This window comes from Hyperolius riggenbachi, chromosome 6, assembly GCF_040937935.1.
Source record: "Hyperolius riggenbachi isolate aHypRig1 chromosome 6, aHypRig1.pri, whole genome shotgun sequence".
NCBI lineage: Eukaryota > Metazoa > Chordata > Amphibia > Anura > Hyperoliidae > Hyperolius > Hyperolius riggenbachi.
In genome coordinates, this window is record NC_090651.1 from 54,144,800 (window position 1) to 54,168,713 (window position 23,914).

Genomic DNA, 23,914 nt, shown 5'->3' on the forward strand with positions numbered 1-23,914 from the left:
TATGTCACAGCATGCCACAGACTGAAAGGAGCATAAATCAACTGTAAATCTAAAAAACTGTTCACAGACTGCTTACCCACAACACCTCTATCCCACCCCTAAGAATCTTCCCCTTTTATGACCCCCATTTCCATTTCTCCTTGCTTTGGCAATGCCTGAGTATGTCTGTATCTTGGTCATACCAATAAAGCTATATTTGATATGAGAGAGGGAGGGAAAGGAAGAGAAAATGAAAATGGCTGCTTTTTTTAAAATATACTGTACATTTCTCTATATGCTTGGCAGGTTAAAGTGTTAAGGGGAATACACTAGAAAACAATTTCAACATCATACTCGATATAAAGGTTGAATCTAATCGGAGGCATAACTACAAACCATGGTACCCCCCCCCCCCCCCCCCACCTCCCTATTTTAGCACCCACCACAGCAAGTGTGGCTAGTCTTTGGCATTGTTGACTCTATACAATACAGGAAGCCGTGCGTTATTAGGCCCCTTCCACACTTCTGCGTTGCTGATCTTGTTTTCAGCAACACACACTGTATGCATTTTGCAGAGACATCAGGAGAGCATAGACCAGGGGTGTCAAACTCAAATACAAAGTGGGCCGAAATTGAACACTGGGACCTAGTCATGGGCCAACCTCAATGTCTACTGGCCACCTTCCTGCCTTATAAAGTTCCGTGGTGTCTAGTGGTCCTCCCTCCCAAATACATTTTCCTGGTGTCTTGTGGCCCCAACCTTCCCCTATACAGTTCCCTATTGATTAGTGCTTCCCCCATATGGCTTTCCTGGTGTTGTAGGGCTTCACCTCCAGTATGTAGCTTCCCTTGTGGTCTAGAGTGGGCCAAACATAATGCATAGTGGGGAAACCTCTTGGGGGGCCAAATTTAATGGCTCGGAGGGCCAGATTTGGCTCACGGGCCGGAGTTTGACATGTATGGCATAGAGTGTCTGATGTTTCCAACCATGTGTTTGCATAAAATCGCAATGCATGGTTGCCAACAAATTTACAAGAAGGCACTGAAATTCCATTTAAGTTGGTCATTGGGTGACTGGGGTTCAAATTCAGAAAAGGGGGTGGAGCCACAAACAACCCATCATATTTTTTCATTTCAATGCAAATTATTGATGCCAAAGACCACAAACTTGGTCATTGAGTAATTGTTAGGGTTAGAAAAAGTGGGTGTAGCCGACACAAGCCAAATACATTCCTGGGCAACGCCGGGCAATCAGCTAGTTTATTATATAAAATCGCGTAACAATGCAGTGCCACGTATAGCGATGGTCTCCTGCATTTAACTGTTTTGTTACACAATAATACCCCAAACTCGTTTAAATAGCATAAGTCAGGCAACTGCTGACAGGCTGGGGCGGGGAGTGGTCTTGGCAGATTGTTTTAAGTTTTACACCTAATAACTCAGGATAAGGGATGTTAATTCAAGCTAATGCTCAATTTGATGACATCTCAGAGCTCTCACAGTGGGTGTGCAGGCAAGGTACATGGCAATGCAGGGGGCTTGTGTTGGCACAGTAGTTCTTGATGGGTGCAAACAGATAAGAACGATAAATAATAATATTCGTGGGGGGGGGGGGGGGCAGCAAGCAAGCTAGCACTTCTTTAAATGTTATGTGTTGGAAGAATGAAAAATGGGTCAGCATGAAGACCTGAGGAACTCATGCAAAGGCCAAATATGTGATGACTAGATGATTGGGTCAGAGCATCTCCAAAAACACCTTGTCTTGTGGGTTCCTGGTATGCTAGTGCTTAGTACCTACCAAAAGTGGTCCAAGAAAGGACAGGCACTTGGCTACAAGGCTCACTGATGAATATGGGGGCAAAGCCTATCCTGCCTGGTCCGACAGAAGAGTGACTGGAGTACAAGCTGCTGAAACAGGGGCATAGCGTAGCCATAGCAACTGCTATGGGGCCATGAAGAGTAGAGGGCCCAGATGGTACTTGGTGTTCAGCTTGTTTCTCCACCCTCTGAATTTGTCTCAGTGCCCATGGACTATGCACAGTGTACATTGCATGTCAATGTAAATGCCCTGTTGGCATTGCTCAAGAATGCCTAGATCTGATGGCCCCATAAAAAAAGCTGCTATGGGGCCCCATCGTCTAGCTATGCCACTGTGCTGAAAATCTCCATGCTGGTCATGATATAAAAGGTGTCAAACCTTCTGTGCTTCAAAGCTTGCTGCATACGGCATACTGGGCAACATAAACCACTCAGAGTGCCCATGCTGAGCCCCGTCCACTATATGCCCTTTACAATAAAGACAAGAGTAGAACTGGGCTATGTAGCGATGGAAGACGGTAGCCTGTTCTTTGGCCCCAAAATTCCCCAGATCTCAGTCTAACTGGGCATCTGTGGGATGTGCTGGAAAAAAATGAGGTCCATGAAGTGCTGACCTCACAGGACATAAATGATCTGATGCCAACGTCTCATGCCGGATGCCACAGGATGCCTTCACACGGTGTGTCGAGCCCGTGCTTTCATGGGTCCAAGCAGAAGGGGCACCCACACAATATTAGGCAGGTTATTTTAAATGACACCTCGACTCAGAACGATATCAAGGCCTCCATATTTATTTCCTTTTAAGCAATACCAGTTGCCTGGCAGCCCTGCTGATTATCTACCTCTAATTCTTTTAGTCATGGACCCTGAACAAGCATGCAGATCACATGTTTCTGACTGAAGTCTGACTGGATAAGCCACATGCTTATATCAGTGTGATAGTGTATTTCAAGCAGTACTGCAGCCAAAGAGATCCACAGGACTGCCAGGCAACTGGCATTGTTGAAAAGTACATAAATATGGCAGCTTCCATATAACTCTAAGTTGAGGTGTCCCTGTCTTGGTTGATCGATGTGAAATGAGCACAGCGGGAAAACCGTGCAAGCTATAGAATGCAGAAATACACCCATACATTCCCAATCACACACGTAGTCAATGATAAATAACATACATACCATATCCAGGAGTGACGTCGGCTGGGAAAATCTTTAACAGTCAGCATGGCTACCCCACGACTGAGATAGCCACTATGTATCGCCTCTCTGTGATTCAAGTTTCTTGTCCCATATGGGGGTGTTCCACTCTTGCTCCCCCCCTCCTCCCGATCTTATCAATTTCCAGCTGTGATTGGGTAACAATCCACTCACATAAGCTACATTGAAGCTGGCAGCTTCATCAGCCAACGCTGAGAGAGAGATAAGGCTGCCCTCTCTGCACTGGCCACAGCAGAAGGTTCCGCTTCGAGTCCGGCTGCTAATCTGTCCTCCGCAAATCCTTTTCTGTTGACTGCCTAAGAAGTTTTAAGAAGAATTCTGAGATTGTGCTTTCAAACAGCCTTTGTTTCTTTTTCCAGGTACAAGCCTTGAAAGTAAAGAGCCAGACGCATTTTTGAGGTCATCTGCCAAAGTCCACATGACAGAGGATGGCCGGGCGAGACTTCGCTGCCGCTCTCGACATCATGTCAGGAGCACAGCCGCACGTCCTGTTTGACTAGTTCTACATTGTTTAACCTATTGAATGGAGGCTCGGGAACACCTAACGCACGGGATCATATTTCCTGAGTGACAAACTTCGAGCTCAGCCCGCAGAGAGACAGATCGTCAGCGCTAAGCCACGGAACAGCCGTTGGAGAACAAACGTAAAACTATCTGTTGAAATGCGATTAGCCATTTCCAAATGACTTTCAGTTTTAAGTACTTATGAGGTAACCCCTTCACTGCCTGCTGCCAGCGCTTCCTGTAAGAGTTCTCTGTACTAAAACACGCACCGCAGTCAAGACTTCAAGGGAACCTGAAGTGAGAGGGATATGGAGGCTGACATATTTATTTCCTTTTAAACAATAGCAGGTGCCTTACGCTGCTGGTGGTCTTCTGGCATCCATAGTGTCTAAGTCACAACCCTGAAACAAGCATGTAGCTAATCCAGTCAGACTTGAGTTAGAGCACCTTCTGGGTCTATGGCAAAAGTATAAAGCCTGGTACACACATTTTCAATTATGATTGGCCAATCACTGACTAATTTTACCCAGGGGCGTATCTGAGCAAAGTAGTGCCCATGGCAAACACTGAAATTGTGCCCAATCAACCCCACCACTGCTAATAGGTAGCCAGATGTGCCCTCTAGAATTATGTAGCTAGAGGTGCCCCTAATATTAGAACAGAGGTGTCCCTCCTGTATAGATATACAGGTTTCCTCCCCAATACAGGTAGCCAGTATAAGTGCCTCCCCACAGTGTAGGTAGTGAGAGGTGTCCCCAGATCCCCCCTTTTACCCTTAAAGAGGAACTCCAGCCTAAACAAACATACTGTCATTAAGTTACATTAGTTATGTTAATTAAAATAGATAGGTAATATAATCTCTTACCCACACTGTTTTAAAAGAACAGGCAAATGTTTGATTTCATGATGGCAGCCATCTTTTTGGTTGAAAAGAGGTGACGGAGGATGAGACACAGTTCCAACTGTCCCGTGTCCTGAGCACCTCTCCCAGTTGCTAGGCAACATAGGAAATCCCATCATGCTCTGCACAGCATCAGGGAAAAAAAGCCTGGCCTTTTTTTCTTTGATGGGTGGAGCTTAGCTAAAAATGCAGCCAATGCTCTGGTAAGAAAAACAAAGTTCTGATGCTGTGAAACTGTTAAAGAAACACCAAGCCTTTTGAGTTTTGCTGAGTAGATTTATAGTCCAGAGGTTCACTTTAAGCTCCTCTTAGTATAGGTAGCCCCTCTTCCCTCCCCCATTAGGCCATTGCATTGGTGTCAGTGTGCTCTCCATTACTCACAGACCTCAGATCACCTGCATATGAAGATAGAGCGAGAGAAAGAGAGCACACAGTAACTGGCCGGCACTCCTCACATATGGGAAGTGATCAATGACATCACTTCTGCATATGAAATGCTCCGTGTCACCAATTACTGGGCATCCTCTCTCTTTCTTTGGTCGGCGCTGATCTGAGGTCTGAGTGACAGGGAGGCACCAAGGCAGGCAAGGTGGTGCAGCAGGGGATAGGCATGGCACCTATTGTGCTTAGGCACAGAGCCATGCCTGCACCTCTCTAGATACGCCACTGATTTTGCCACCTCCATGTAGAATGAGGGTTTACCTACACTATCTGCTCATAGTATTCAATATCTGTTAACCCTCATACCAAATGGAGGTGGTAAAATTGGTCAGTGACTGACCAATCAAAATTGAAAGTGTGTACCAGGCTTTAGAGCCACAGGATCAGGGGGCCAGTCAGGCATTGTTATTATTATTATCTAGTATTTATATAGCACCAACATCGTCCGCAGCGCTGTACAGAATATATTCTCATGTCACTTAACTGTGCCTCAGAGGGGCTCACAGTCTAATCCCTACCATAGTGTCTATATGGTGTAGTGTATGTATCATAGTCTAGGGCCAATTTAGGGGGAAGCCAATTAACTTATCTGTATGTTTTTGAGATGTGGGAGGAAACCGGAGTGCCTGGAGGAAACTCACTCTGAATGTTCTTCCAGTGTCCAACTCCTTGCAGATAGTGCCCTGGCTGGGATTGGAACCAGAGACCCAGCGCTGCAAGGCCAGAGTGCTAACCACTACGCCACTATGCTGCCCATTGTGCATTGTTTAAAGGACATATCCAAGGAAAATAAAAATCAAGATCTAGTTACTCTGGGTTTCCTCCAGCCCCTGGCAGCCGATATGTCCCAGACGCAGCTCTTGTGTCATGGAGTCCCCTCCGTTGCGGATGCCGACCTCACCAGGTCAGAATCTTCTGCACCTGCACAAGTGCGCGGCCGCACCCCTTGAGGTTGTGATCTAGTGGCTGGAAGCATTCTGCGCAGGCACAGTAGTTCTGTGCCTGCGCAGAATGCTCCAGGCCACGTGAATTTAGGTCTACTAGCCAGCATAGCTTGGTTATATTTATCCATAACAACAGAAGGATTGACATCATTGCATTCCATTGAGCATCTGTGTAGGGCGGATGTGGGTGGGCTGGTGGGGAGGGGGTTAGAGTGAGTACCAATATGGTTAGCGGGCTTTTTTAATGCATAGAATCATTAATTAATAAAGTTTATATTTATTTTTATAAACGAATTTGTGCTTTGTATTCATTGGTGTGTACTCTCCTCCAATTTCTTTACGTTCCTACAAATTTTGGACATGTGAATTTGAACGTGAGCGCGCTTGCGCAGGTGCAGAAGATGCTGACCTGGTGAGGTCGGCATCTGCAACGGCAGGGAATCCCGGGACACCAAAGCTGTGGCGAGGGACATATTGGCTGCCAGGGGATGGAGGAAACCCCAGGTAAGTAGATCTTGATTTTTTTTTTATCCTCGGACCTTCCCTTGAAAGGGAAATACATTTGGTAGCCTTCATAACTCTCACCTCAAGGTCGCTGTTAAATTCGTAGTTGAGGCTAGTGTTTTTAATGCATATGGGCACTTATATAACTTAATTTTTTCCTATCTCATGTTTAAAGTAACTTTTCAGCATTTCACAATTGAAAAGTACCAAAAAAGTTATTAAAAAAAAAAACACTTTTGTGTATTTTCTTGCTTGCTGGTGAGGGCATTATATTTGCTAGGTGTAGAAATATCAATCAGGAGAAAAATCAGTAGAAAAAGTGAATTGCATGTGGGCTGTAGGGGTTGATTCATCAACCAGAATAACGAGCGCTGCTTCAGCAGCCCTCGTTACTAAAACAATTAGCGGCCGCTATAGAGGCTATGCTCGCTCATTGCAATGTAGCGTGCCTTACTTTGTAACGCACGTTAATTAACATAGAAGTGGTCATGCTTGTGAAGTATCACGGTTACAATACTTCCTGAGGCCTGGAACCCACTACATACGCTTGCGATTTTAGGTGTGAATGAGGCCAAAGAGATGCTGATGGTTTTGGCTTGCATGCTTATTCAATGAACATTATATGCGTACCTCCCAACTTTGAGACTTTAGCCATGCCCCTGCCACACCCCATAGCCACGCCCTTTTACACTGCTGCCACCCCTAGTCACGCATACCATAAAGATTTCATAAGAAAAATATGTTGTTTTATAATTCAAACTGCACTGGTCCTTTCTATCTTGGTTCAGTTTACCTCATATAAACACTTGAAAATAAGAAATACATCAATTTAAAGTTTAGAGTCAAACACATTTTTCAGTAGACAAATACATATATTTACATAGATCTGTTCATCGGTCCTGAAAGAGGGAGGAAGGAGGAGGGGCAGAGGGATTGGGTTCCCAAAGAGGGACAGTTGGGAGCTATTATGTATATGCAGCATGGAATGGAATTGGGCCAGTCATAATTAGCATGAACTGCATCCGATTAGCCCAGTTCCAGGCTCCATACAATTTACATAAAAAATGTACAAGGGAAGGGACACACTAGGCAGAATCGCATGAGTTTCCCCCACAGCATACAGATTCTGCCTAGTGTGTTCCTACCCTGAGGCTTTGTTCACATTGCGTTCCGTCTGTATTGGCCGGTTTTTGAAGCGCTTTTTTCGATTTCTCTGCGTTGGACGGTTTTCTTAAGCGCTTTTCTAGGCGCTCTTGCAGAGCGATTGCGTTTTTTCACGCAAGTCAGGAAGTGAAATCTTTGATCCGGAAAAGAATAAATACAATGTATTTATTCTTAAAAACGCGAATGCGATCGCTGCACAAAGCGATTTTGTGAGCGTTTTGTATTTTCCTATACCTTCCATTGAGGTGGAATTGCCTGAAAAATGGCCCAAGCACCGCTTATCTGAGCAGATCGGAAACGAACCGCTCAGATGTGAACTTTCGCATAGGGAAAAATTGTCGCGAATGCGATCGCTGCACAAAGCGATTTTGTGAGCGTTTTGTATTTTCCTATACCTTCCATTGAGGTGGAATTGCCTGAAAAATGGCCCAAGCACCGCTTATCTGAGCAGATCGGAAACGAACCGCTCAGATGTGAACTTTCGCATAGGGAAAAATTGTCAAAAACGCCCCTAGTGTGAACACGCCCTGAAAGCCAGAACTGTTAGCATCACATTGAGAAGATAATTCTCTTTAGTGGATGCAAATTTACGCAGCTTGGAAACGCACCAAACATCTGATGATTCTGGCGGATGCCCTTCTAAGGTGCACTAGGCCCAATTCACATTGGAACAGGATCCTAACGGAGATGAACGAATCCTAGGTTAATCAATAGGATCCGTTCACATTGCTCCATTAAAACAGATCCGCTCAGCACGTTATGCCAAACGGACTGTAAGTTTGGGGAGGCTTCGGATCAAAAACTGATGCCCAATAAACACTGATCTGACTCACTAATCAGCTTTTACATGGATCGGTTTTTGATCTGTCCAGTGTGAACAGGGCCTGAGGCTCCTTTTACACTGTATCCTTTGCGTTTCAATGCAACAGATCATAGGAACCCAAGTGATGAAGCTTCGGGGTACAAGGCAGCCCAGGTATCTAGAAACTTTCTTTTACAGGACGGCTGCCGGACTTTAATTTTAGTGTGGAGATCCGCATTAAACTATTCAGAAATGATCATATTTTCTAATACGGCCCAGATGTTGACAACAAATTTTGCCAATAGAGGACAGTTTTTTAATAAGCCGAGGCCATAATCACTTGGGTTCCTCAACGTTCTCTAGAACCTTAACCAACCTCTATATATCAAGCCCATGAAGCAAGTGATGACCTGCTGCCTCCACAATCCCCACCACGCTAGGCTGAAGCCCACAGGGCTTGTCCATAAATCCATACTGGGTACACAGCACCCAATTCATGTCTACATCTACTGCAAACATTTAGCCGAGCTTCCTTTCTCTTTAAACAAATGACTCCTTCAAGAAGCTGTTTCATGTTCCATCTGTAAAGAGGAAGTCTGATTATGCAAACTCCCTCTCTGCCAGCCTGTATATTTGCTCCATGCTGAAGAGGAGATTGTTTGCATAGAATAATAAAATGTTCCTATAGCGATAAGCTGCACTCTCACCATGTTGGGGCTGCTGTGTCATAAGGAACAAACAGCTCTGGCATTTAAAGGATGACTCCACTTGCCAAGCTTTATGCCTACAAGGCTTTCAAACCAATGCCTGATCAATGAAGTAACCTATACTGCATTACCAGCCTGTCAGAAGACGGAAAGCCGTTGTTGTTTACAAACAGCACATAAACTTTTCTGCACCCCAAACCCTCTTTCCTGTTAACACTAACATTACACTATAGACCAGTCATTCTTGACCAAGATTCCCTGGAACCCCAGGGTTCCTTGAGAATTTTGCAGGGGTTCCAATGCATTTTTGCCCTTTGAGGTGAGCTGCATCAGCTAGTAGGTTAAGAAAATTTCAAAAATGATGTCCCTAGCTTCTCAAGGTCCTCTTCTCTCATTTTATGTCCATCCTGTCCTGAATTCTAGCTTCCCTACTTGTTCATCACTGGTGCAATAGCCTTGACACATTACATAGGTGATAAATACAAATGTGGGATGCCAGAACTAAGGATGTGTGTGCAGCAGATCAAGGGGAAAGAGAGAAAAAACGAATACCGGGCAACTACAATGGGTGCAGTAATGGAGGGTATGAAATAGATGCCTTGTAAAGGTGAAACACAGAATGGGGACTATTACAATAGTAAAAGGTGTTTAGCCCAACCTACTCTTAACCTCCATGCTGAACACGGGCTAAGCCGCCGCGGAGGATTGCTCAGGCCCTGGTGGGCGGATTTGCACACTTTTTTTTTGTAGCACTTTGCTAGCTGCGAGCACCACCGCTTGCCACAGATTTGCCGCTACCCGTCGCTACCCGCCACGTTAGAAGGCCCCCCCCAGACCCCGTGCGCAGCCTGGCCAATCAGTGCCAGGCAGCGCTGAGGGGTGGATCGGGACTCCCTCTGACGCCACAACGTCAATGGCGTCATCCCGATCGTCGCCATGGCGACGGGGGAAGCCAAACAGGAAATCCCATTCTGAATGGGATTTCCTGTTTGCTCTGATCGCCGGAGGCGATCGGAAGGGGTGGGGGGATGCCGCTGCACAGTTTTTTTTTATTTAAAAATAAATAAATAAAATTTAAGTGCTGCCCTGCCCCCTGGCGGTTTTAATAGACCCATAAGTGGGGCTTGCACTCTTTTGCAGGTAGGCACTCATCTGTTTTTAAGTAGCGCTGTTCATTTCCTTGCTAGGTTTTAATAGACCGCCAGGGAGGTTAATGGCTAGTTCTATAAAATAAATCCCCTCTCCCTCCATTATTATAGGGGTTCCCTGAGATTCAAAAATTATCTGAAGGGTTCCTCCAAGGTAAAAAGGTTGAGAAAGGCATCTATAGATTATACTACACTCACTATAATATTTACTTGCTGATCACAGAATCTGCTTAGATGTGATCCCAAATGTGTCCTCAGATTCCTTCTCCAGCAATGCAGTAGTGTATACTGTGTTCCTGGTGTTTAGTACAGAAGGTCAATGATATTCTAAAGCTCCTTTCACACTTGCATCATCGCGTTACACAAAAATGGGCACATAGCAACACACATTGCTCGCAATGCAGTGCGATGCGACGGCTCTCATCGTGGCAACATAAGAGATACTTTTGCGATACAGCATAACGTTACTTTCATGGTAATGTAAACCTCACTGTACGGTTGTGCTGCAACATTATGGTGCAATGACACATTTTGTAAGCTTTGCCGTGCAAATGAAGAACAATCACTTCACAACGAAAAGTAAGAATTGTGAAAAGGGCCTAACAGTTCATGCATGCAAACTTTATATAAATTATATGCAGCATGAAATTAGGCCAGGAAGTGCAGTTGATAGGCCAGTTCCAGGTTGCATAAAAATTGCATTGAGGATTGGAGCACACCAGGCACTGCATAAAACCATGCATTTTCTGCACTGTGCATTTTTGTATGTGTTTGCGTCCTTCGTGCGTTTTGGTTCATTTGCGGTTTTTCAAAATACAGTACCATATTTAAAAAAGAAACATGTAAAAATGCAATCCTCTGCATCTCCATTGAGATATATTATGTACGTTTTACATGTGTTTTTTAATGACACTCTTAAAGAGACACTTCACCCCCAACCCCCCCCCCCCCCCCCCGCAAAACAACGACCAAATTGGTCGTAGATTTTGCTGCTCCTAGAGGCAGGGCTAATGGCTGCATCCCTGCCTCTCAGCACGTCTATCAGCGGCGCATCGCCGCCTCTCCCCCGCCCCTCTCAGTGAAGGAGGACAGAGGGGCGGGGGAGAGGCAGAGATACGCGCTGACAGACGCGCGTGGGGCAGGGCTGCGGCGGTTAGCCCTGCCTCAATCAGGAAGAGATCCCTGGCTGCACGGAGGGGATTTCGGGGGGTAAGGGACCCCCGTTTAGCCGCGGGATAGCGGCGTTTTAGCAGGGGCACACATGCCCCTGCTAACTATGAGCTCTGAAGCGAGATTCATTCTCGCTTCAGAGTCTCTTTAAGTTTTTTGTTTTTTTTTTACCTTATTTTCTTATTTAGTCCTCTTCAGCATTAAGTTCTAAGCTAAGTTTTCTTTTGTTGCTTGGGGTATATGCCTTCCTTTAAGGCCTCCAATTGTTTCTTGCTTAAGTTCTAAGCTGATTCGCCACATCCCCGCGGCAGAACGAGTGATTTATTGCCCTAAAATAGCCCTGCAAAGTTCCAGGGCTCGCAGATTTTTCTACCTGGTAGAGGCAGAGCTGTGCGCTGTAGTTCTGCCTCTGCTCCAGTCAATCTCCGCCTCTCTATGCCCTTCTCAGGCTTCTTTCACTGAAAAGTGCGGGGGGAGGCGGAGATAGTCGGGGATTGACCGGAGAGGAGGCAGAGCTACTTTGAAAAGCTCTGCCTCCCCTGCGCAGCAAAATCTGCGACTTGCAAAGTCATGGAACTTTGCAGGGCTATTTCTGGGCCATAATAACTCGTTCTGATGCGGATATGCGGCAAATCAGCTTCGAATTTAATGCTGAAGAGGACTGGATAAGAAAATAAGGTCGAAAAAAAAGAGACATCTTTAAATGATACAGCAAGTTCAAAATGTGCATTGTAAAATGCACACAAATATTTTTTTACATGCAACCCATAAACTTTCATTATTGGCAAAAATGCTAGTGTTTTCCACAGCAATAGCTTTCCTGCCCAGTGTGTTCCTAGCCTGCATCTACTTGCAAGCCAGAATTATTAGCATCCCACTGGCAATGGATTTGGAAGCAGTGGCATGGAGGCTTAACCTCCTTGCCGGTTTAAAAAATCCGGCAAGGAGGCAGCGCCGCACTTTTTAAAAAAAATAAATTATTTTTAAATCATGTAGCGAGCCCAGGGCTCGCTACATGATAGCCGCTGAGCGGCGGCATCCCCCCACCCACTCTGATCGCCTTCGGCGATCAGAGTATGCAGGAAATTCCGTTGAGAACGGGATTTCTTGCAGGGCTTCCCCAGTCGCCATGGCGACGGGCGGGATGACGTCACCGACAGTCATGGACGTCGGGACGTCACAGGGAATCCCGAACCGCCCCTCAGCGCTTCCTGGCACTGATTGGCCAGGCTGCGCAGGGGTCTGGGGCGGGGAGGGCGGCTCGGCGCGGCGGGTAGCGGCGAATTGGCGGCGATCGCGTACTACACGCAGCTAGCAAAGTGCTAAGTGCGTGTAGGAAAAAAAAATTATGCAAATTGGACCAGCGGGGCCTGAGAAATCCTCCTGCGCAGGTTACCCCGAGCTGAGCTCGTGATAACCGGCAAGGAGGTTAAGCACTGATGTGTAATTAGTGAATAATATGTTCTATTAGAGCAGTATGAGCAGGGAAATAGGCTGGGGGTGAAGCCACAGAGTACACATAAGGCTTTGCGCTGCAGCTATATGTAAACAATGGCTCCAGGCTGTCTTCTTGAATATCCTTATTAGAGAAGAAGAAGAACCTATAAGCAGTATTCGTGGTCCATAGTTACTCAGCTCTCCCAGCTCCCAGTCCGTCACTGAAAATATATACGTAACGTACTCACAAAGGTGAGTTGCAGTTCCTGCAGCCATAGTATAGGCCTGCGAGGAATTAACCATCCCTGCTCCGTACTTCAGGTCCTGCTGGATACTGGATGGTCGCTCTCCTGTAGTACGATAGACTTTCCAGAAAAACTGCAAAGCTATTACCACCAAAGGAGGTCTGACTGGTATTGCGTAGGATGGAGGCGCCCTCTGTGTATTCTATTTGAATATTTCTTTTAACAATTATCGCGTACCTCTCCAGATGATATAAACACCAGGTCAAATGGAAAAAAAGTTTATCCAAAAGCCATAGGGCTTTAGCAAAGCCTAAACTCTATACCTTATGCTATTAAGGCATTTTGTATTGACCCGAGGAAGCAGGCCATGACCAGTGAAACGCTTTGTCAGATGAGTGCAAGCCAAATCTACTAACATCTCGTTAACCATCACTAGTGGTCAGAATTTGCGTTGAAATATTTTAGGGACTTATCTAAAAAATTGTGGGCAGTTGGCAGATATTGTTATGCAAAATTCTCATGGTAAGTATGGATAAAATCTGAGAAATGTGGGGATACCTGATGATGGGTTGAGGGTGTTGGATGTCACTGACAGGCTGAAACAATGATTTCAAAGCCCAACAACGCCTCTTAAGTAAACGACCTGCCTGCATTAGCCCTTGGAACAGGTTTGTAAAGCACACGGTGTCAGCTATACATTGTCCCAACATGACTGCTGTCATAAGGACAGATCCGCCTTATAATAAGCCAGAGGACTGATAATGCCTCTCCTATGACATAATCATTCCTGGAAACTATGTGCCTGTCGCAGGTACAACGATGATGTCATATAGTACGTGGGTGGGGACACTGGTTTTTTAAGCATGTCAGGAGCTACTAAAAGATTAAGCACACTGTCTTATGTAAAACAACTCTATTAAGTGTCAGGTACTATATAAATCTATCCAAAGAGGAACTCTGCCAGAGGTATTCGGGGAAAGGAAGTCAGGTATCTATTGTACTTCCTGCTTTGGGTGTCACATGGTCCCACCTGATTGCTCCTGCCCACCATCTGAATCCAAAGAGGAGAGGGAGCAGGATGGACTATACTGGCAAGAGCACTGGCCCGGATTTACAACACAGGAGCCTATAGGAACAGAAGTCCTGGAACCCTAGACTTCCCTCTCCACGAACCCCACAAACATCCGCTGAACTGCATCAGTATGCTGTCTGGCCGAGCTGTCATTCTCTCTTAGGTCCCATAGTCCTCACAGGTAGCTACAGGTGCCCCTTAGTATTAGATAGCCAGAGCTATCCTCACTATTAAGTAGCTAGAGGTGCCCCAAGTATTAGGTAGCTAATTGTGCCCCTGGCTGAAGGGAAAGTTGCCTTCTCATCATCAGGTGCCTGTAGGCACGTGTCTACAGTGTCTTATGGTAAATCCGGCCCTGCAAGAGCAATTTGCCTATGAAACAGGAATTATGGCTACTACTTGGCTTCAGTACAGGTTTATATTTACTTGTCATCCTGATTTCCAATCCAATTAGCCCTTTTCAGTTTTAGGTTTAGTCTGGCTATGTTTCCAGTGGGACGTTGCGGTGTGATGCAACGTTAAAGTCACAATGCAGCATTACAACACAACGCAAGAAAAGGGTGGTAACGCACATTAACGCTGCGTCACCATAGCATACAGTAGGTACAGTAAAGCATACAGGCAATGAAAAGTATCCTTCCCTGTAGCTGATAACGTGTGCGTTTAGCGGTAATGCAACAGTTACCATAATGCTATACGTTACAATGTGATGCTAACATCGCACTGTGAACGCCCCATAGGATTATTATTGTACAGCGGTAAGCTGAGTTATAAGAATTTATAACGCAGCTCCGCAACCTCCCACGGTGAACGCCTCAGGCCTTAACAAGTCCAGCTATTGGGAAATGGCAAAGGTGCTTCTTCAGGAGAGTAAGGGGCCATTTACAGTAATGCGATTTCCCACATGCATGAATTCGCATTTGCAAAGTTTAGGATATTTTTCCAATGAACTTTCGGATGCGATTTTCATGTCCGTGTGTATGCTTTTTTTATTGCATACAAATAGAGTTGAGCTACATGAAAATGTATGCACCGATGCTAACTTTAAAATCATGCACAACATTTTTTTTTACGTAAAACCAGATTAAGGCCAGAAACCCACTAGGAGCGCTTTTCTGAGCGCTTTGTGATTTGAAAGCTCTTGCTAATGTAATGCTATGGGTGGGATCCCACTTGAGCGATGTGCTGTTATAAAAATCCCCCATAGCATTGCATTAGCAAGAGCTTTTTCAAATCACTAGCAATTAGAAATAGCTCCTAGTGGGTTTCTGGCATAAGGGTTCTCTGGCATAAGCACTAGTGATTTGAAAAAGCTCTTGCTAATGCAATGTTATGGGGGATTTTTATAAAATCACATCACTCAAGTGGGATCCCACCCATAGCATTACATTAGCAAGAGCTTTTCAAATCACAAAGCGCTCAGAACAGCGCCCCTAGTGGGTTCCCAGCCTTTTCCTGCATTGCAATTAACTTGCATTGAACACAAATCACACACACAAAAGAAAAGCAGACCTGCCATATGATTTTAAACACAGAAAAACTGAAAAACACACTCTTTGAACACTATATTCAATGTGATTAATTGCAACGCACATTATCATTGCATCCTAACGCGAAGCAAACTAATTGCAGTGTTCTGCACCAGGCTCTGTTAGGATAACGCACTGCATGCAGTGCATTTTCATGATAACATGCGCATTTACAGTTCAGTGAAGGGTACATTTAACCTTCCTGGCGGTAAGCCCGAGCTGAGCTCGGGCTATGCCGCGCAGGAGGATTTCTCAGGCCCTGCTGGGCCGAATTGCATCTTTTTTTTTGCAACACGCAGCTAGCACTTTGCTAGCTGCGTGTGCATTCCAATCGCCGCCGCTCCGCGCAAGATCGCAGTGCCTTATCAGAGTAGCTTAGCGAGTGCTGCGAACTTATGCCTGCTAATTGGTAATGATGAGAGCTCCACTCGTCCTGCCCTGAGCCCTTGCGGGTCCAATCACTTTAAAGGGCATTATCCCCGCACTTTGATTGGCCCAATAGGCTGCCTGTCACTTGACATGCACAAACAACCTCAAGAATCAGAATTTCCCCTCTGAACTCATATTTGGTGAAATCCAAATTAATCACTGCTTCACTGTTCAGAAACTCATTATTGTATCAAATGTGCATGATTAAAAACAATGTTAAAAACAAGGCATGGTCGCATATTTTAAGGAGAAAAATACGTATATTTCCATAGATCTGTACATCAGTCCTGAAAGAGGGACACATGCAGAAAGAGGGACAGAGGGATTGGGATCCCAAAGAGGGACTGTCCCTTCGAAAAAGGCACAGTTGGGAGCTATGCAAATGCATGCCTCTCAACTTTTTGAGATGAGAAAGAGGGACACTTAAGCCCCTGCCACACCGCTGAATATGCCCCACCACGCCCCTAGTCACGCATACCATAAAGATTTCATATGAAAAATATGTTGTTTTATAACTCAAACCACACCGGTCCTTTCCATCCTGGTTCATTTTCCTTCATTTTAACATTTTAAAATTAGTAATATATCAATTTAAATGATGGGAATAAAGTTTAGGGTCAATCAAACATTTTTTAGTAGATAAATATATATATTTACATAGAAAGAGGGACAAATGAGGAGGAAGAGGGACAGATGGACAGGGCTCCCAAAGAGGGACTATCCCTCCAAAAGAGGGACAGTTGGGAGCTATGGAAACGGTGAAACACATTTTTACCCATAATCCCCTGTTATGTTAGGTTTGGGCTGCTAATCCTGCAGGGCACACAAAGCTGCTGAACCAATGTGGCTGTCTCTTCGTTCTCCCCCTCCCATAATTCCCTGCTATTGGCAATACGAAGCTGCTGCTGTTCTCCAGTAATATGCTCCGCTTACCCCCAGAGCCACAAACAGTCAACTCTCTCATGTGCTGCCTGATTACAGGACACTGTGACATCTCCCGCACACACAAGCTGTGACACATTATCACTTCTGTGACTCGGAGGCATATAGGACTTCGACAAGCCATTATGCCTGTGTGTGTGTGTGTAGTGTTGGGAGCATTGTGCAACTGTCTTTCCTGTTTCCTATATTATATTGCACTAAATTGCTGTCTTGGGCATGAATGTAAATAGCAGCAGTTGTAAAGGCTGTATTTTCAGTGTCATGGGGAAAGCAAGCTAGTTATTATTTCACCGAGCAGTGTGATGTATATTGTTAGCGAAGCCGCGAACGGCACAGAAAGAGGCGCAGAGAGAAAACATGCAAAAAGTCGCCCAGCGGCTTATGCCCAGTGTTAACCCCTTCGGGTGCTGGGGATGTTTTATAGAGGAGACCATGCAATGACATATATAGGGGAGGGGGCTGAAGGAACCACAACTGCACAGCTGCCAACGGTTTGCACTCCGCAAACATCCATGACGATCTCGAACTTCCTCCAGAGGAAAGATACATTTAAAGTGTACCCAAGGTGATATCTGACATGATGAGATAAATGTGTATATAGAGTGCAAAACATTAATAACCAGGCTGTTCTACTTGCTTTATATTTCTGCCTGAAAAGTTAATTTCTAGGCATGGCAGTGACAGCTTCTGTCTTGTCGGTACCTTGTCAGGAATATAGTAAACATCACTGATAAGCAAATTACAGCCATAAACGTTTCCCTGGCAGAATACAACTTCTGCGTACAGGGGAGAGATAAAAAAAAGGTCAATAGTTCATGTATCTTAACTCTGGGGCACTTAATAGGCTGCCACTGAGCAGAGACCACACATCATTCAATCTACTTTGTAAATGTTTACATAATACCATGATAAAACCATGCGATATCTAAAAAAAACTCATTTTTAGGAGTAGGAGGATAAGTACAATTGTTTATTTCATCAGTTTATTTTCACCTCGGGTTCACTTTAAAGTCTTCATATTGTCAGACAGCTCTGGTATCTGCCATCTTGATTTTCTTCGGAAAGAAAAAAAAAATATGATTTAAGGCTGCAGGATTGATGGTTGATAACAGAAGATGTATATGATGCTTATTTTATGAGCTGACGTAATTGGCATTAGCAAGTGCTTTGCAAACTACTGCTCTTAGAAAAGCACTTGTAGTGTGAACCAGGAAGCAACCAGCAGTCACATGACTATGAAATGACAACTACAAATACAGGAAAGTCCCCGTTTACCAGAACTCATGCAACCGGAAAGCTCAACTAACCACCTAAGAGATAACTGGGACTGTTTTGTTGTTTTATATATATATATATTTTTTTGGGGGGGGGGGGGGGGGGGTTGTTTGTCAGGTTTGGAGGCATTAAAACGCTTACCAAGCTTGTAGATGGTAGCAGGAAAAAAGGGTGCCAGCAGAGGGTGGATGAAAAGACTTTAATGCAATTATCATTAATATGCTGAAAAAAAGGGCTATGTGATATATATATGGTTAACAACATTAGAATATTAAAGTTTTTTAAATAGGTTATCGTTGTAGAAGCTTGCAACGTTATAGTTTTTATCATGTTATTTCGTTTGTATGTCCAGATTTTACGTTATCAAAGATATCGTTTCTATGTGGAAAAAGGTGTTTCTGCAGAGGGAGTAGTTATAGTTAGGCATCACCAGGGGGGTGGTTCGGGTTAGGCACCACCCGGACGGCAGTTAGTTCTAGGCAACACCAGGGGGGTGGTTAGGGTTAGGCACCACCGGGGGGGGGGGGGGGGCGGTAGGGTTAGGCACCACCGAGGGTGGTTAGGGTTAGGCGCCACCAGGGCAGTGGTTAGTTCTTAACCAAGTTTGACAACAATGTTTATCGTTGTCAGATTTCGTTATCCAGCGGCGCCATTTCATTATCCAGCCGGGCCCTTTTTTCACTGCGCCCTTTTTTTATGCATGCTTGTAGACTTCCTGCAGCTCCTAACTTGTTTCCAGTGCCTGTGCATAGAATCCTGCGTGTCACCTGACCCAATGCCCTTCAGGTGACACGCCGGCTTCTGTGCACAGAGGACACCGGAAACATGCTAGGACGCTAATTTATGCAAGAGTGAGCAGATGTGTATAATCCAGGCAAAAATGCTTCAACAATTTAAAGGGAGCCTGAAGTGAGAGGGATGTGGAGGCTGACGTATTTATTTCCTTTTAAATAATACCAGTTGCCTGGCTGTTCTGTTGATTTGTTTGGCTTCACTAGTATCCGGATTACACACCTGAAATAAGCATGCAGCTAATTCAGTCAGACTTCAGTCAGAAACACCTAATCTGTCTACTTGTTCAGGGTCTATGGTTAAAAGTATTAGAGACAGCCAGGCAATGTGCATTGTTTAAAAGGAAATAAATATGTCAGCCTCCATATCCCTATCGCTTCAGGTGATCTTTAACCTTCCTGGCGGTAAGCCCGAGCTGAGCTCGGGCTATGCCGCCGGAAGGCACCGCTCAGGCCCCGCTGGGCCGATTTGCATAATTTTTTTATTGCTGCACGCAGCTAGCACTTTGCTAGCTGCGTGCAGTGCCCGATCGCCGCCGCTACCCGCTGATCCGCCGCTATCTGTCGCGCCGCAGCCGCCCCCCCTCCCCCCCAGACCCCGTGCGCTGCCTGGCCAATCAGTGCCAGGCAGCTCTATGGGGTGGATAGGAATCCCCTTTGACGTCACGACGTCGATGACGTCATCCCGCCCCGTCGCCATGGCGACGGGGGAAGCCCTCCAGGAGATCCCGTTCTTTGAACGGGATCTCCTGATCGCCGATCGCCGGCGGCGATCGGAGGGGCTGGGGGGATGCCGCTGAGCAGCGGCTATCATCTAGCGAGACTTTGTCTCGCTACATGAAAAAAAATAAAAATAAAAAAAAAAAAGATTTGCTGCCTCCTGGCGATTTTTTAGCAAACCGCCAGGAGGGTTAATGTAGTAGCTTACTTATCTGTAGCTGTCTCTGTTTATCTGAACTGGGAAGGCACCAATGACGGCAATCAGGTAGTGAGACAAAGTGGTAACTGAGATTACCTGCATGGACTCAGTCTAGGGTCGTAAAACCTTATGGGAACCTGAACCAAGTAAAATTACTGTATTTTTCGGACTATAAGACGCTCCTGACCATAAGCCGCACCTAGGTTTAGAGGACATAAACCAGGGGGAAAAATAGACACTAAACCTGGTGCATCCATGGCGAAGGGGCATCTTGTGGATGTGTTTGCCTCTATGACCCCATTGTGTCCTCCTCTACGCCCCTTTGTTTTCCCCTTGTGTCCTCCTCTATGCCCCTTTGTGTCCCCCTTGTGTCCTCCTCTATGCCCCTTTGTGTCCCCCTTTGTCCTCCTCTATGCCCCTTTGTGTCCCCCTCTATGCCCCCTTGTGTCCTCCTCTATGCCCCTTTGTGTCCTCCTCTATGCCCCTTTGTGTCCCCCTTGTGTCCTCCTCTATGCCCCTTTGTGTCCCCCTTGTGTCCTCCGTTTGTCTCTGTGTCCTCCTCTGCATGGGCACAGTACAGGGAGTCCTCAACATTGCGGCGGGTTAGAGGTTCGTATTGGCAGGCGTTCACAAGTCAGGAACTCCCTGCATTTGGACCATAAGACATAGTGATTTTTTCCCCACTTTTGGGGGAGAAAAAGTCTTATAGTCCTAAAATTCAGTATTTAAATTAAGCACATGATGCACCTGCAAATGAACATGACTTACCTTACCATCAGTTCTTCTCAGAAGCTCACCATTTGCATTTAACAAGGATTCCTTACATTTTTGACAAGATTTTGTCAGAACTAAAATATAGCAGTTGCTCTCGGTTATATATCAGTTGCTGTCAGTTAAAACTGAAGGGACCAACTGATGTGCAAAGTAATGTCCATGTTTTCCTATGGCTCATGTGGGCAATATTACAGTTTAAGGGCTCGTTTCCACTATTGCGGTGCAGAATCGCCTGGATTCCACCGCTGTTGAAATTGCATTAAATAGCATGTGAATTCGCGTTTTTGCCGCGAATTCGCGGTTTTTGCCGCGAATTCGCATGCGAATTCGCATAGGTGAGGGTATATGCAAATTTAACCATGTCACTGCCTGTTTGAAGTTACATTGGTACCTATGCGAATTCGCATGAAAATTCGCATACCATAGCCGCATGCGAATTTCCTATTAAATACATTAGCGGCGATTCGCATGCATTCCACTCGCAGGCGAATTCGTTGGCTCTTTTTTGCGTTTTTTTACCGCTGAAAAAAACGCACCTCAACAACGCTACAGTGGAAACAGGCCCATCCACTTGCATTACATGTGCGAATCCGCATGCGTTGGACGCATGCGGATTCGCGATAGTGGAAACGAGCCCTTACAGTGTGTTGACCCAGAATCTATTACAGGGCCGTGACTATTTTTAAAATGGAGGACGGAGAATCACAGTGAACAGACAGAACACGGTAGAGGGGAAAGAGATTGATGAGCAGACTTCACGGGAGGTAAGTATGACGTGTGGATGTTTATTTTGACTTTTAATTCTCAGTTCAGGTTTGCTTTAGTTGTTTTTTTACAATGGTTTGTCATGCCTAGTTGCACACTGAAATGGAAAGGGCACGCTGAGTAATATTAAACTACAAAATGTCTTGTGTATTCTATGACATGTTCTTTTACAGTTTAATGAAAAATGAAGTTACACTTTAAGCAAAGCCGTGTCAGTGTGTAAAGTGTTGTGAACCGTGGCGGGCTGGCTGTGAGCAGCCCTGTGTCCGCTAAGGCAGGGAAATCGATGGAATACTTCTAGCCAAAAAAAAAAAGGTTACCTAGATTTTATTTCCGCAGTTATAGCCGCTCGCGTCAGCAGCCTGACAGTTTGTGTATATATGTGTCTGCTTGTCCTCACATTTCCATCACGCTGTTACTGCACTCGGCGGCTTCTTCCACAGCAGGCAGGCCAACGTAAAGGAAATGGGGGGTGGGGGGGGGATGTGGATGGAAAGTATGCAAACAGCCAGCAGATCTGATCCTGTTCATGTAAATCGTCCCCGCACATACAATACCAACCAACATTCACACGCTGGGAGATTAACTCTTCTTTCTTTGTCTGTGAGCGCTGTACAACGACTGCAATCACTGGATCACTGGGAGCCAATTAGAAATCAGAGAACAAATCAGACTTCAAAAAAAAATAAAAGTACCGTATATTCCGGCGTATAAGACGACTGGACATATAAAAAACGCCCCTCCCTCCCCCCAAGTTTTCCAGTTGAAATATAGAGTTTGGGATATACTCGCCGTATAAGACTACTAAATTAAAAAGCATCATATATTGGTGCTGTGTATGAACAGATACTGGTGCTGTACTGTATGTGATACTCAGTATATAACAGTATACAGGGGATTGACTGGTTGGATTAGCCAACTCTCCCTCTCCCTAAGTAGACTGGTCAGCTCTCTGTCTCCCTGTTTATCAGAGCGGTATAGAAGAATAGATTGCGCTGTGCCCATAAATCACGCCTCTTTCACCTGTCTGGCGCTCCCTTGTATCCTATTTACCTGCTTCTCTGCCTCTCAGATCTCGCACATGTGCACCTCCACTACAGTCCTCAGCAGCGAGATCTGAGAGGCGGTAACAGGACAGGGCGTATCACCCGGCATCAATGACGCCCGGCGTATAAGACGACCCCCAACTTTTCAGAAGATTTTCAAGGGTTAAAAAGTAGTCTTATATGCCAGAATATACAGTAAATGTTTTTACGCCGTTTTCTTTTTTTCTTGCTGCTTTCACATTTGCACATGTAGCACCTAACTTACACAATTTAGGGCGGTTTCACACTGCAAAATGGCAGCAGCGATGTGGTGCGTTGCGCCCGCCGCTCCACTTCGCTCTAACAGAAACAGGCCTACAGGGAGCACCGTGTTAGTACAGTGTTCCCTGTCTGGCCACCAGCCAATCAGGAAGTGACACGTGCTTGCCGTCACTTCCTGCTTCAGGTATGTGGAAGTGCACGGAAGCATATTGTTAAAATAGGTCTCTGCGCATTCGTGCCGCAACGTCAACATTTTTATAATCCCTGCATCGCCATAGAGTAACATGACTTCCGGTCCGACGCAGAGCAACGCACCTGCGCTCGTTAACGTAGTTTTGTAGATGGATGCCAAAGACAAATAGGAGGTCTGGCACTGTAGTTTAATTACAAATCAGCAGGTGTATAGGTATAACAGTAGATGATACAACATCAAAAAGAGTTCAAATGAACATTCGTGGTACTTATGGTGCTGCTGCTGAGGTGGGGAAGATCGCTGTGGGCGCCAGTGGGTGCATGGCCTTATGACCGTTTCACAATGGGGTGAGCCTTGCTTCTTCGGAGGCCAATGTGCACCGTAACATAGTTTTGTCCTTGCATCGGGGATGCGGTGAAAACTCCACTTGCGTCGCTCCGCACCGTGGAAGGTAAATAGGCAAACATCCCGTGTGCTCGATTCTGGTGTAAGGAACCCGTCTCCACCTTGCTCAGGCATTGAAAATTACCGACAACATTCTTGGTCCGCTGATCACATAATGTATGATGTCAGTAATGATTCCTAGTCAAGTGAAAATCTGAGCATTATGTCTGCTCTATTTATTAGGTAAAGGAGAAGCAGGTCACCATCACTAAGCAGGAGAGTAGGGAGTACCTCAAGGACACAGGGCAGCAAGTGGCCCCAGCTCACTCCGGAAGGTGGAGGAGGAAGCTGTGCTGCTCGTTCTGAGCAGAAGGTCAGTGCATCAAAGAGACCACCAGAGCCTCCATTCCTGCCTATGAAGCATGAAGATCCTTTTATATATTTACATTTTTATATTTTGGGTAGTGTAATGGTTAAGGGCTCTTCCTATTCAGTCAGCCAGCACCTATTCAGTAAGGAGACATTGGGCAAGACTCCCTAAGACTACTACTGCCTA

At 45.5% G+C, this 23,914-nt stretch overlaps 1 protein-coding gene across 4 annotated transcripts in view; it reads right to left on the reverse strand.

The window, feature by feature from the left end:
* PDE4B (phosphodiesterase 4B) overlaps positions 1-23,914 on the reverse strand; it is a 559,327-nt gene that overhangs the window by 237,422 nt on the left and 297,991 nt on the right. The window contains exon 1 of one of the 4 annotated variants that reach the window (XM_068239295.1): positions 20,704-20,726. The exons of 2 other annotated variants lie outside the window; for them this stretch is intronic. In XM_068239295.1, the coding sequence (XP_068095396.1) occupies positions 20,704-20,711 (8 nt within the window). In that variant the 5' untranslated portion in view covers positions 20,712-20,726. Of the gene's footprint in view, positions 1-2,972; positions 3,446-20,703; positions 20,727-23,914 lie in introns of those variants that run through there. One more of the 4 variants, XM_068239293.1, reaches the window with a different exon arrangement.